This window comes from Rattus norvegicus, chromosome 1 (genome assembly GCF_021556685.1).
Source record: "Rattus norvegicus strain SHRSP/BbbUtx chromosome 1, alternate assembly SHRSP_T2T, whole genome shotgun sequence".
NCBI lineage: Eukaryota > Metazoa > Chordata > Mammalia > Rodentia > Muridae > Rattus > Rattus norvegicus.
In genome coordinates, this window is record NC_141534.1 from 253901881 (window position 1) to 253914347 (window position 12467).

The window sequence follows — 12467 nt, forward strand, 5'->3', positions numbered from 1 at the left end:
TAGGGAAGCAGGAATACTCACCAGTATCTGGGAGTTTGTGAAGACGCAGAAGGGATCCTTGGGTAGCTTAGACTTCAGAAGGCTCAGCCCAGTCTGGAGCTCAGTACTTCCTCACCAGCGTCTGGCTCTGGAGGTCCAGCCATCCCTGTTCTCTAGGGACCAGGCAACTCCCAAGTCTGAACCAGTGACAGGAAGCTCTCACGGGGAAGGATGTAAGGTGTCTGGGCTGCTTTCTGCACCTAGCTCTTCCCTGGGTGGACAGTCAGCTACTGCTGGGGCAGTTTTTAGGAAAGACTGACACTCCTCGGCACTGCTCAGAGTCCTGAGGCCCACAAATCGTGCAAGGCCCGCCTCAGGCCTTCACCCTTGTGCCTGCAGAGATGCTGGTGGGCTCCCCACACTCACCCCTGCTCTCCTCGAGTCTGTTCAAAAAGCCACAGCCAGGGGAGTCCTTACAAGCTGATCCTCGGGGAAGTCCTAAAAACACCCTTTACCCTGCCCCCACCCCATTGCTGTTGGAATGGAGACAAAACCTCCTTACCATGCATTATAAGTTCCCCATTGTCTTCCCTGATGGATTCCCAACTCCTAGTCCCACTAGACTCCAAGGCCTGTGGCCCTTAAGCCTGACATCCATTATGCCTGAGAGGTCCAGCCCTCCTATTGGCCTAATTCACTCCAACATTCCCTTCCCAGTGGCAAACCTTCCTCTTCCAGAGCCACAGAGCCATCTCTCAGCGCAGGGACAACTTTACAGGGATTTGAAGCAGTCTTGAGCCCCTATTACAGCCTCACTACCTGCTACCCCAGACCAGAAGCTTCTGAAAACATGGGCTGGGTTGTTTTATGGGTTTGATTTGGTTGTTTTGTTTTGTTTCCCCATCTCTTCCAGAGTCTGACACAGCCCACAACACATGTTTCAGTGAGCTTTCTCAGTAGATCTGCCTCAGTTTGACCTGATCCCTGGAGGTCTGGCTTCAGTGGATTCTGTTACCCTACAAACCACCCCCAACCCACTTGATACATGCCTTCCCTGGATAGGCATATCCTCAAAATTGCATGTGCCTCTTGGTAAGAATCTCTTCTCTTCCAGAGCCTACTGTTCTCCTAGGTGAGCCCTAGGTGAGCAAGGAAATCCTGCTAGTGAAAGCAGCCAGCCACAGAGGTCCCCCAAAAGCATCAGCTGAGGGGTGTGCAGGTGCGACTTCCATCGAAGGATGCGTGATCTACTCTGTTGCGTGTATCTATCACCTGTGCCTCCATTAGCCCCTGGCTGTCGGGAATGCGCTGCTATGAACACAGATGTAACAGTACAAAGTTGCTCTTCGAGGGTTCTGCTCTTGATTCTTTTGGTCGTGAAGTATATTAGTTCACGCTCTATGGCTGACAGAATACCATGATGGAGGCTACTCATCGACGGAAGGGATATCTTACAGTTACATCGCATGAGCAACAGGCATAGCCACAGAAACTAGATGCCGAGAACACACATCTCAAACCACCAGCATAAAGCAGGGACAGCAAACTAGAAACAGGGTTTTTGAGTTCTCCAAGCCCAGTTCCAGGGACTATGCTCCCCAGTCAGTGCCACCAACTGGGGACCAATCGTCGGATTATGTGAGCATAGGATACTTCCTCATTCAAATCAGGGTGTACAGTATTTCTTTTCTCTTCTTTCTTTTCTTTTAAGACAGGGTCTCTCAATGTAGCTCTGGCTATCCTGGAACTTGCTATGTAGACCAGGCTGGCCTTGAACTCACAGAGACCCACCAGCCTCTGCCTCCTGGATGCTAGGATTAAAGTTGTGTTCTGCTATGCCCAGCCAGTAATTCTATTTTTAAATTTTTTTGCAAAATCGCCATCCTGTTTTACCGAGCAGCTGCTTCCTTTGATGTTCTCACCAAAGCACGTCCTCACCAACAGGTGCTCATTTCTGTCTGGGAATTTTTTTTTTAATGGACGCAATTCCAGTAGGAGTGAGGGAATCAAGTCTAACTCAGTTCCAATTCTATTTTCTATGAGAGTCAAACTTCACCTGGTCCCTTCCTCACTGAGGCCTGGCCTTACTCCTGCTACTTCCCTCCTCTGACCTAGGACCTGTCCCCATGCAAATATGGGGCATCAAGGAGCTTCCCAAACAGCCACACCAAATAGCCACTCCCTACCCACAGTCACTGATGCCCTGGGCTGACCTCCACCTACAACCCCTGCAACCTACCTCCCTGCATCCCACCAACTCTCTTCATTTCCCTCCACCTCTGGACCAGATGCCCCCTGCCTGTGCCAGCTGGCTCCTTGGGTCTACCCCAAATGTGCACAGGCCAGGATCAATGGTGAAGCAGGCACCCAGGTGGCCTCGAGGCCCCAGTGCAAGGCACTGACAGGTGCTTTGTAGTGCGGAGTGAAAGGAGCTGGCCCTTATTAACATCTGAAGAACAGCAGGCTCCGGTCAAATTTAAAAGCTGCACACAAACGCATCTCACAGGCTCATGACTCAGGGCCTCTCAGCCAACCACTGAGCAGCCAGCTGTCCTGACCCTGCTGCAGATGGCCCCACCTCTCTGCAGAGCTGGTTTAATATCTTCTCCCAGGACTGCTGAGTAAGACCAAGAGTGAAGATTAAACTCTAAGGCATTTTCGCCCTGAGTCTGGTGTGAGGGGGTGTAAATGGTGACCACAGGCACCGCCGAGGCACATCTCTGTGCCCACCCTTCTCTGACCTGTTGCCGGTCCTCCCTGACCCCTTCACTCAGTGGCCCCCCTCCCACCATTGCTATAACCCAAGCAAGCAACTCTCTGGGATTGCTCGCCAGAGTTCGCCAGAGTTCGTCTGTGCTGCCCTCTCTGCCCTAAGCTTCCCAGCACCCACTCGCTCCCACCATCTGCCCCTGCCTGCCTGCCTGCCTCCACGTCTTCCAGGAAGCTGATAGTGCCAGTCTTCAGTGATCTGGGCTTCTTGTGCCAGCAAGCCCTTGCCTTGACCCTCAGCCTCAGAGAGTTGATGGCCCTACCCTCTCCACCCTCCTCCCCAACTCTGCCCAGTGCTCCCTCCCCAGAGCATAGCTCCTCCCACATGTGCCATCTTCCCTTGCCACCAGCTCGTCCCCACCTCCTCTCAGTGCAGGCCAGAGTGACAGGCCTCCTCTGGCCTCAAGGGGTACACTTTTTCACTAAGAGACCCCAACAGCAAGCAGTGCTCCCAGATCCCACTCTGCGCACCCCAAATCTGAATCCCCTGAAAGTGCCGTTATCAAAGACTACAGAATCAGAATCTCCAGGATGGGTCTAGAAGAGTGCATTTTGTGCTAGATTGTACGTAGTCACTCTCCCAGGCTGGGCCTGTGGGCCTCTCCATGCACAGCCTCAACTCCTGTAGAAATTCTATGATGGGACACTCAGAGGACACATCACTCCCCCCACCATGACATCCTTGCCAAAATGCACAGGCTCAACCAAACCATGAAAAAAGCTCATAAGATGGGTGGGGCACACATTTAATCCATCTCTCAGGAGACAGAGGTAAGTCATCTCCGTGGGTTTGAGGCCAGCCTGGTCTATATAGTAAGGCCACCTATCCTACACCAGAGACAGGCAGAAGAATTGAAACAGTCGTTCATACTCACCCTTCTTGGCCTGAAACCCCTAGGGTCAATGCTCAAAGGAGCCTGTCAACAGGACACCAGATGGGTTTGCCTGGGCTCCCACCTCCCAAATCCGAGATACTTCAAACACCAAACACTAATGATAACAAACCAGAACCCAGCAAAAAGAACAGTAATGCACAAGCCTGCTAAAAATGGACAAAGATGCAGAAGAAGTCAAGATCCGTCTAACCAGCAAACAGCATTGAACAGACGAGACCAAGAATCAGCCTCTGGATCTGAAGCCCCAGGGCAAAGTTCTGAAGAACAGGTTACACGCATGGCTTCAAAATGTCTCTGTACAAATTACTTAACAACTCAGAAGAGGAAAACAGATAGCCTATCTGTCTTAATCTGTGTACCTAGGGAACAAACTGACATTGTGTGTCTTCTCATGGGGACAAAGAAGGAAACAAAGTGCTTTATTTAGAATTCTTAGGATGGGATGTAGCCCTAAGGAATGACTGGACAAAGCCAAGCTGAAGGACCTGATAGCTAGCTGTCCTGTGGTCCTCCATATGTCAAAGTCAATGAGAACAGAACCAGACAAGGCGCCCCAATGAAAGACGGGGAGGCGTGGCTTCTAAATGCTATCTGGGGGTCAGATTGTGAACCTGATAAAAGTGTTGATAAGACACACAGCAGCTGACGGAAACTGAACATGAGGGACAGAATAGCTAACAGTATCGTGTGTTGCAATGTTCTGACTTTGGGAGAGTTGTTGTTCTTAGAAAACACACCAATGCTTAAAAATCTACAGGGCTTCCAGCCTATTCTTAAATGTTTCAGGGTAGGAAAGAATCGTGAAGCCAGGTCTGGTGGTACACGCCCACCATCACCCTCCTTGGGAGGGCAAGATACTGGGATCATAAGTTCAAAGCCAGCCTGGGCTGCCAAGTGAGATCTTGCCTCATAAAGCCAAAACCTGTACTTGAGCATGTGTGTATAAGCGTGAGCATGAGGTCTTTCAGGAAGGAGCAGAATAACGGAGCAATTGACTCACTCTGAGTCAAGGAGACACAACTTTTGTTGCAATTTTTCTAGTAAAACAAACAAATTAGAGTGAGCACAGGGGAGCCTTATGAACAATGAAAATAATCTAAAATTGGTTTTGGGTGAAGTTTGCTCAGCTCTGCTAATTTGTTTCAAAATCATTGATGTTTCAAAAGTTTAATACAAGCTCTTTTACACACACACACACACCTTGGCAGTTTCTCATTTTCCTGGCCTGATGCTCTCCTAGAATTCAGCTATGAAGTTTTTCACTCCTCCGATGGATCTGCTCCCCATTCCCAAATCCCTGGCACTCTCCTCTATGTGCCCACAAATGTGCTTAACCCCTCTTTGCCTCCCTCTACCTGCCTTCCAGATTTAGACTCCTAGTTGGTTCCAGCCCCGCGCTCATCTCTCTCAGCTCCGCCCATCTCTCAGCTCCGCCCATCTCTGTGCCACCACTGAGTGCCTCCGCCTCCCATCAATCAATCAACACTCATCTCACTAGCTACAGGCTACGCAGTAGTCTCAGCCCTTTACCTGTATTATTTCATTTCAACGTTACAGCCCTACAAGCTAAATGTCATCACTGGTCCCAAGAAATCGAGTCACTGCTGAGCTGCCCAAAGTCTCCCAGGTGGCGACTGATGGAGCCAGGATTCAAACTAGGCCATTGTCACACCAATGCCTGCCTGTGCTGGAAGCTGCTGTGCTCCGAGTCCCTACAGATGTCCCTGCATACTTATTCTTTCCCTCCCACCCCGCTGCAAGCTCCCAGAGGAACCAGCCCATACCCGGACCTCTCTTGATGCGATGCACACACGGCAGGTGCCCAACAGCTGTTTGTTGGCCACGGGCTGGGTTCCAGAAAGGAGAGGAGGGGGTGGCAAACTCCATCAAAAACAGGAGCCAATTCTCCACCTCCAGCACAGCCCAGCTCCCTGGCTACTGCCCAAGGCCCGGCCGTCATCTGCTCTGGGTAATAAGTATTTGTATGGCGATAATTACAGCATTTGGGAAGAAAATCCCATTAAGCAAGAGCCCTGCCGAGCTGCTAATGCCGGCACAGAACTGGAGGCGGCAACTCCGCCAAACGCCCTCCCGGCTGCTCCCGATAACGGATAACGCAGGGAGCTGCCTGTCCCCAACGCCCCACACGGGGCCCCAGGAGAGCATAGCAACCTTGGGCGGTATGGGCCACCTCCTGGTGTGTCCTCCGTCGTTCAGAAGGAGGTGCTGAGAAAGGACAGTATGCTACTATTCGGGTGTGATCCAGGGCTCCTCGCCATTGCCTGGTGAGACCAGGGTGCAGATTGCCAGGATCCAGCACTGAGTGGTCTCTGAATTCTTTTATGTCCCTGGAGCTCTCTGTCACCTTAATAGCAGAGATAATCGTCCCATTTGCTGGGCACTTGCTGTCTGCCAGGCTCTGTGAAGTACACAGCATCTTTCTGCCTATTACGGAGTTCAATACCCAGGCCCAGCTTAGAAGCAGGTACCCCCACTTTACGGGCAAAAGAACCCCGGGATTTGAGGGAGTGTACTCCTCCTAAGCACTTATCTCAATTTGCAATTATGTGTTTATCTGCCTAGCAGGCCATTCTTCTTGCTCTCCTGCTGGACAGGAACTTAGGAAGAGGCCGTTTCTCCATCCACCCGGGCACAATGCAGAGAGCTCAATAGACAGCGGCTATCTGTTGAATGAGGGAATGCAGCCCTGCAGGATGCCCCAGCTGCCAAGAGGCAGAGCAAGACTAACAAAACGCCAGACAGGCGTTACCAGAGCAGTGCTGTTGCAACCCTCCACCCTGCTGCAGATCCCCTTCTCCCTGTGCCCAAATCGCAGGGGAGAGAGGAAAATATGCTCAGGTACAATGGCCACATGCTTGGAGCAGCAGGAACTTAGGGAGAGCCCCCTGCAGCGTGGTCAAGCCTCAGCAAGTACCTTCCAAGCTCCCTGAACGTCGTAGCCTTTAGCACGGGCTTCTCACAGCATTAGCACCCGGCGTGTGACTTATGAAGCATTTTCGTAAACATAGTTTGAATGAATCCTTGTGAAGTTCTGATGGGGTAAGGACATTATTCCCACAGGCCAAGGGAAGGCAAAATACCACCCACAGGCCATTGAACCCCAGCATATTTCCTGCAAAACTGTCACTATACCCCTTATCTGTGGGAAACAGAGTCCCAAGCATGTGAACGACAGAGCACCCCTGGGTCTCTTTACCAGTTGCTCGCTCAGTGAGCACAGCACAGTGGCTACTGTCTCTGTGCCTGGGAGAGCCGGAGACTCACCCCCTACCCTCCACTGCCAGGGCCAATTCTCCTGCTCAGCAAGATTCTCTGCTATAGGACCCTGCAGTGGCTCACCTAGTCAGGGCTTGGTGACAGGCATGGTTTCAGCCCCTGGCCTCAATTCCATCAGTATCTGGATTCCAAATGGGTTCCCCAAACCGTGAAGGTGACCGTCCAGCCCTACTGAATGCAGCTTCAGGCAAGCCATGGGTCTTGGCACATGGATGCCACTAGGGAGGGGTGAACCAACCAGGAAAAGGGCACAAGAGCACACACAAAGTCATGGAAGCAAGTCTCACAGCTTGACAAGGGACAGAATACGATACACCCGGGGAGAGATGGCAATCTGAGTCCTGACCTTCTAGGGGCCCAGCCCACCTCTCTCCATCCTTAGATGACTTGATGGAAGGTCTGGCAGATGACTCCCCCCTTCTGCACCCTAAAATACAAGTGCCAGGGTAGTAGGGAAGAGCAGTGACCTGGACACGCTGGCATAAACACTGAAAGTGATGATCCTTGAGTGGAAGGGAAAAGTTAGCATTTGGCCGCCATGGCTGAACCCTCTAAGCCTGGGCCCTACAAAGCCATGACTTCTCCAGGGTCTTGCCAGCAGGTCTCCTCCAGTCTTCAGTATAATTGTTCTGTTGCAGTGAATTATTTAGTATCCCTTCCCTGCCCATCCACCCAGCCCTCAGTGTCTGTGGCTAGGCCAACTTCCTTAGCAGTGCTGGGCCTTACACAAGCTCTTCCCAGAGGTCTCCACAGAAAACCAGAACAATGTCTCCCCACTTGGAAGAACAGGTCTGAACCCAGCATTACAAAACATATAGTCATAAAGTTGCTGGGTCCCCTGGACAACCAGCGGAGATGTCTGAAGAACAGAAAGTAAGCATTCAACCTACAGAAATGTCCCAACCTGGGGAGCTGCTGGCTAGTCTCTGACCAACACACCTTTCTAGCTCCCCCAAGATGCTCACCCTGGACTCCCACCCAGACATCTCCAAAGGGAATGTGAAGCTGAAGAAAGGCCTTCCTGGCCCTTCCCAATCTCTCTTTACAACCCCAGACTCCTCTCATCTCTGACATGGTGCAATTCAGCCCCTGGGAAAATCTGACCCACAGGCCACACCAGTCGAGGCCAGTCGCACGCAGGCTTTGTGTTCAGTAGTCACTCCTGCCTGTGTCTGCTTGGCACACCCACCAACCCTAACAACACACTCCACCTTCTAAGAACTCCCCTCACCCCAAAAAAGGGTTTCTTGGCCTAGTGTTCTCCCAGCCCCTCTCTACATCTACCCGCTAAAGATCCCATGTCCGGCCTTCACACCATCTGCCCTTTGAAGACAGAGACAGGTTCACTCTCTTTGGTGCCTCAGAACTGAGAGAAGACACTGGCTTGATAAATATGAGACTTGTCTCCCTGTGTTACCAAGATAGCACCTTAATGAGCAAGCACCTGAACCCCAGCTTCTCCCACACATTACCTCCCATTGCCACAAGAACCAGAAGCCTGCTGTAGCCCAAACTCCATTTCCTAATAGAAAGCAACTAAGGCTCAAAGAAGCCTGATAATTTGTCCAAAGTCACAGCCCATAATTCACAGCGCTGGGCTTCTAACCCAGATGCTCTGGCTCCTAGGACTACCCTCGACTCTGTTCTGTCCCAGGATTCGCTTCCATCTCACCGACTACAAGAATTCATGAAAGGCAAAACGGAACCTATCATAAACATTCAGGGTAGTAGGATAGTGGGCAAACGAGAATGCAGAATAGTCTAGGCCAAAGCAAAGCAGAGGGGCTCATAGGTCTCACGTGTGGGCTGCCACCAGGGTAACAGCCTCAGGGAAAAAAAAATACACCACACCACTGGGTAAAGCAGGGGACAGAAATTTCATCCAAAAAGAACAGGCCAAGACTGTTCAGAGATGCTCCACAATTGCTGGTTCTTAGTTCCTCTCCAGGTCTGTGAGACTGCCTCAAGAAAGCTCAGTTCAGGGCTGGAGAGATGGCTCAGCCGTTAAAGGCTAGGCTCACAACCAAATATATAAGAAAGCTCAGTTCAGTGCCACCCCAATTTCTGCGTGCGTATACACACACACACACACACACACACACACACACACACACACACACACACACACACACACCACGTCAATTCCCAACTAGATTGCATGCAGATTGCAAATTCTCTGAAACTGTCACGGGAATGTCTCAAACCCAGCCAAGAAGAGTCTGGGGCAAGCGTGTGCTCACTAATTGCTGGCTTTGGAACGGAAGTTCAGAGTTTGATGTAGGCAACAGCTCTCCCTGGGGTTTCCACCTCTGACCAGCTGAGACTAATAAAAACATGCTCCAAAGTTATCAAAATATGTATACCTTTCCTGACGCTCACTGCAGTCACCCAGGAGTATGGGCAGAAAGAGGAAAAACGGCTTCAAAGAAGCGACTAACCTTCCACAAAGTATCGAAAAAAGCCCTCCTGCTATGGTCACCTCTGAGAGTGTACAAAGGCCCTGTGTGTGACTAAAAATCCACTCGCACGACCCGCAGAACCGTGGCCTCAAGCTACCGTGGTGTCCTTAGATGCTGGAATTTCACACAGACCACATTTGGCAGGAAAATAGAAAAACACATCACACATGCTCTACCGGGCTTATGAGGCAGGTCTAGAAAGGGTGGAGTTTCCTCAAAATCAAGTACAGGAGAACGAGAGGGGAGGGAGGAAGGTTTTTATGACTTGTCATCGTCAATGTCTTCAACCTTGTGTCCCTGTCGGAGCTTCTCACCACTAGTATCATTCCTGAGCTCGTAGTCCAGGACTCGTGTCACCCTTACAGGGCTCGGATGTCACCTTCCCCAAAACCCAAACCAAAGGCCCTCAGGTCCCATTGTCTGTCTGCTTGGGCTAGGGGTGGGAACTGAAGGAGAGGGTGGGTTGCTCACACCTTTAAGGGGAAAATTATCAAGGCTCTGGGGCCAAACAATGGGTAGAATAGGCGCCCAGAAACTTCTACTCTACACACCAAACAGAGAGCCCTTGGAGCCCAAGTCCACCTGCCCACTCAGAACCCAGCCAAGCCCCATGTGTCCAAAAGGAGAATCCCGTGCATGGACTCTGTGGGAAGCTTTTCTCCTAGATCCCAGGAAGGCTCCCGGTACCCTAGAGGGATAAAGTGCTGTGCAGTAGGAAGGACCTGTCACAGTGGAAAGCGCAAGGGGCAGGTGTGAGGATGGGCTGAGGACGATGTGTCCAGGGCCCTTTCAATCCCGCACCTGCAAAACAGCGGCGCTCCTGGTTTCTGGCTTCCTAAAAACCTACCAAGGCACTGACTCCTCTCCTGGCGACAGAGCCCAACAGTCTTGCGCCCCACACCCGATTCCCGTCCCTCGGATCCGTCATGGTGGGAGAGCAACCAGGGGTCGAGGGGGTGGAGGGAGTCCCAGTGGACGGGCGGAGCCGTACTCACAGGCGCTCGGTGTTCCGTGGGATGTTCTTGGGGATGGCCTGCAAACCCGTGCCGTGGCAGTCCACTGTAGTGCCGGTGCAGGTGCAGAGGGCGGGGCACGCCGTGGCCCCCAGGCGCCACGCGGCTGCCCATAGCAGCAGCCACAGCTCTGGTCGGCTCAACCCCGAAGAGGACCCGCGCTGGGGCGTTAGCGCCATGGTGCCCTCGCCGTGTCCCGCTCGCGTGTCAGACGGCCGCAGCCGCTGACCATCCCCGTCCGGGGCTATCTCCAGGTGCTATCCCCACCGAGGGACCGAAGAGCCGGGGGGATCGTACGATGCGCCCTTGCGGCTCGAGTGGCACCTAGATGCTCCCAGTCACGGCGTCTGTGCGTGGACCCAGGAAAGGCGTCTTAAGCGGAGGGCGCTCAGCTCCTCTCCCGGTGCTCGCTGCCGGCGTCTCCCTCTCCCTCCAGCTCCCAACTGACTGCTGTGAGGAGGAAAATGGGCAGGCCCCGCGCGCGCGCACCTCGCGCGCGCGCTCACACACATACACACTCACACCCGCACGCTCGCTCACACCCGGCAGTCATCCATCAATCGAAAAGCACACTTCCAGGACCAGACTCCTTCCCGCCCTCCCCCCAAGCACGGACCACCGCCCGCCTCCTCCCCACCACTCCTCTGCTGCAACAGAGGCCCAGCCGCTGGCATTCAGTTTCAAAGGTGCAACCTCCCAGGCGCCAAGGGCTGCGGGGGCCCGGGAGGGGGGTTACAGGCTGGACCTGCTCTGTGGGGCTCTACACACACACACACACACACACACACACACACACACACACACACACACACACACACACACATTACAATAATGTGTGCATTTAGACCAGTCACTTCAGTACCCTCAGCTGCTGGTGCAGGGGAGGAAAAAAAGATTTTTCCCTTACACCTTCCCTGGGACCGCAGACTTCCCCAATGGCTGAAGAGGTCACCAGTCCCCATCGACTTCCTTTGTCAATTGTTGGTGAGGCTTCTGGTCCCAGGTGGCCTCTCCAAGCTGCCTATCTTTGCCCAGCCTGGGACCTTGAGGGCAGAGGCTTGAGAGACCATAAAAGTCTCAAGCCAGGTTAGTCTACTCCCTCAACACATACTCTCCCCAGTGGCAGAGCCCAACTTCTTCCGGGAACAGGAGCCAGCCAGCTAGGATGACAGGCGTCCTGAAAGGACTTTGTATGTAGGGAGGGAGGTGTTCCTACCAAGGCTCTTTACTGGTGTGCCAATGGGGCGCCACCTTGGAAATCCAGCAAATATCCTCACCACATCTGGCAGGTGGAAATAGATAAAAAGAAATATTTGATCCTCTCAAAAGACCACAGAACAGAGTGGAAAGAACACACAGCCTGTTTATGAGGAAAACGCCACCCAGTCAACTGCCACCTGTATAGGAGCCTGGGCCTCACAGTCCTATGGGCAAGGAATTTTCTTATTCTGACATAGTTGGGGATGTGGGTGTGAGTAGGAAATCCAGTGAGGGACAGATTTCCCTCCGACCCCAGAAAAGACAAAGCACCTCCCCCAAACTGAGGACAGCTGTGGCTTGCTGGGGCTCTAAAGAGCGGCGCTCCGGATGTGAGGGAGATCTGGCTGAGACATCTGTCGTCCCATTGATCAACAGGGTTGGTCTGGTGAGCTGAGTCTCCATGTGGGTGTCCCCTTCCTCCTGCACCACTCGATGTGTGTCCCTCCCAAAGCTCTGCACCTGAAGAGAATGACTTGTCCCAATAAAGTATGGCTGGTGGGTTCCTCTATTGGAGCCTCCACACAAGCTTTGAGCTCACAGTGGGCTGAGCTCCATGAGTCACACGGACACCAGGAGGTAGCTGAGATGGTCCCTAGTGGAACTGCTGCAGGAGAAAGCAGAAAGAGGCAGGTCCCGAGAAGCAGAACCTAAACCCAGCATGGCAGCAGGGTGTCTCTATCATGGTGGTAAGAGACTGAAGCCCCCGCCTGAGTGACCTGCCTGGATGGGTGCATGGGATGGTTGTTTTGCATCTGGACCAAGCGTTTACAGTTCCTCTGCTATATGATGCATAA

General features: G+C 52.6%; 1 protein-coding gene across 2 annotated transcripts in view; it reads right to left on the minus strand.

Moving 5' to 3' along the window:
- The window catches only part of Slit1 (slit guidance ligand 1), a 147609-nt gene extending 136747 nt beyond the window's left edge, over positions 1-10862 (minus strand). Inside the window, exon 1 of one of the 2 annotated variants that reach the window (XM_087587285.1) lies at positions 10396-10862. In XM_087587285.1, coding sequence (XP_087443411.1) covers positions 10396-10592 — 197 coding nt within the window. In that variant the 5' untranslated portion in view covers positions 10593-10862. 2 annotated transcript variants of the gene reach the window in all.
- Between the last annotated feature and the right edge of the window lie 1605 nt (positions 10863-12467).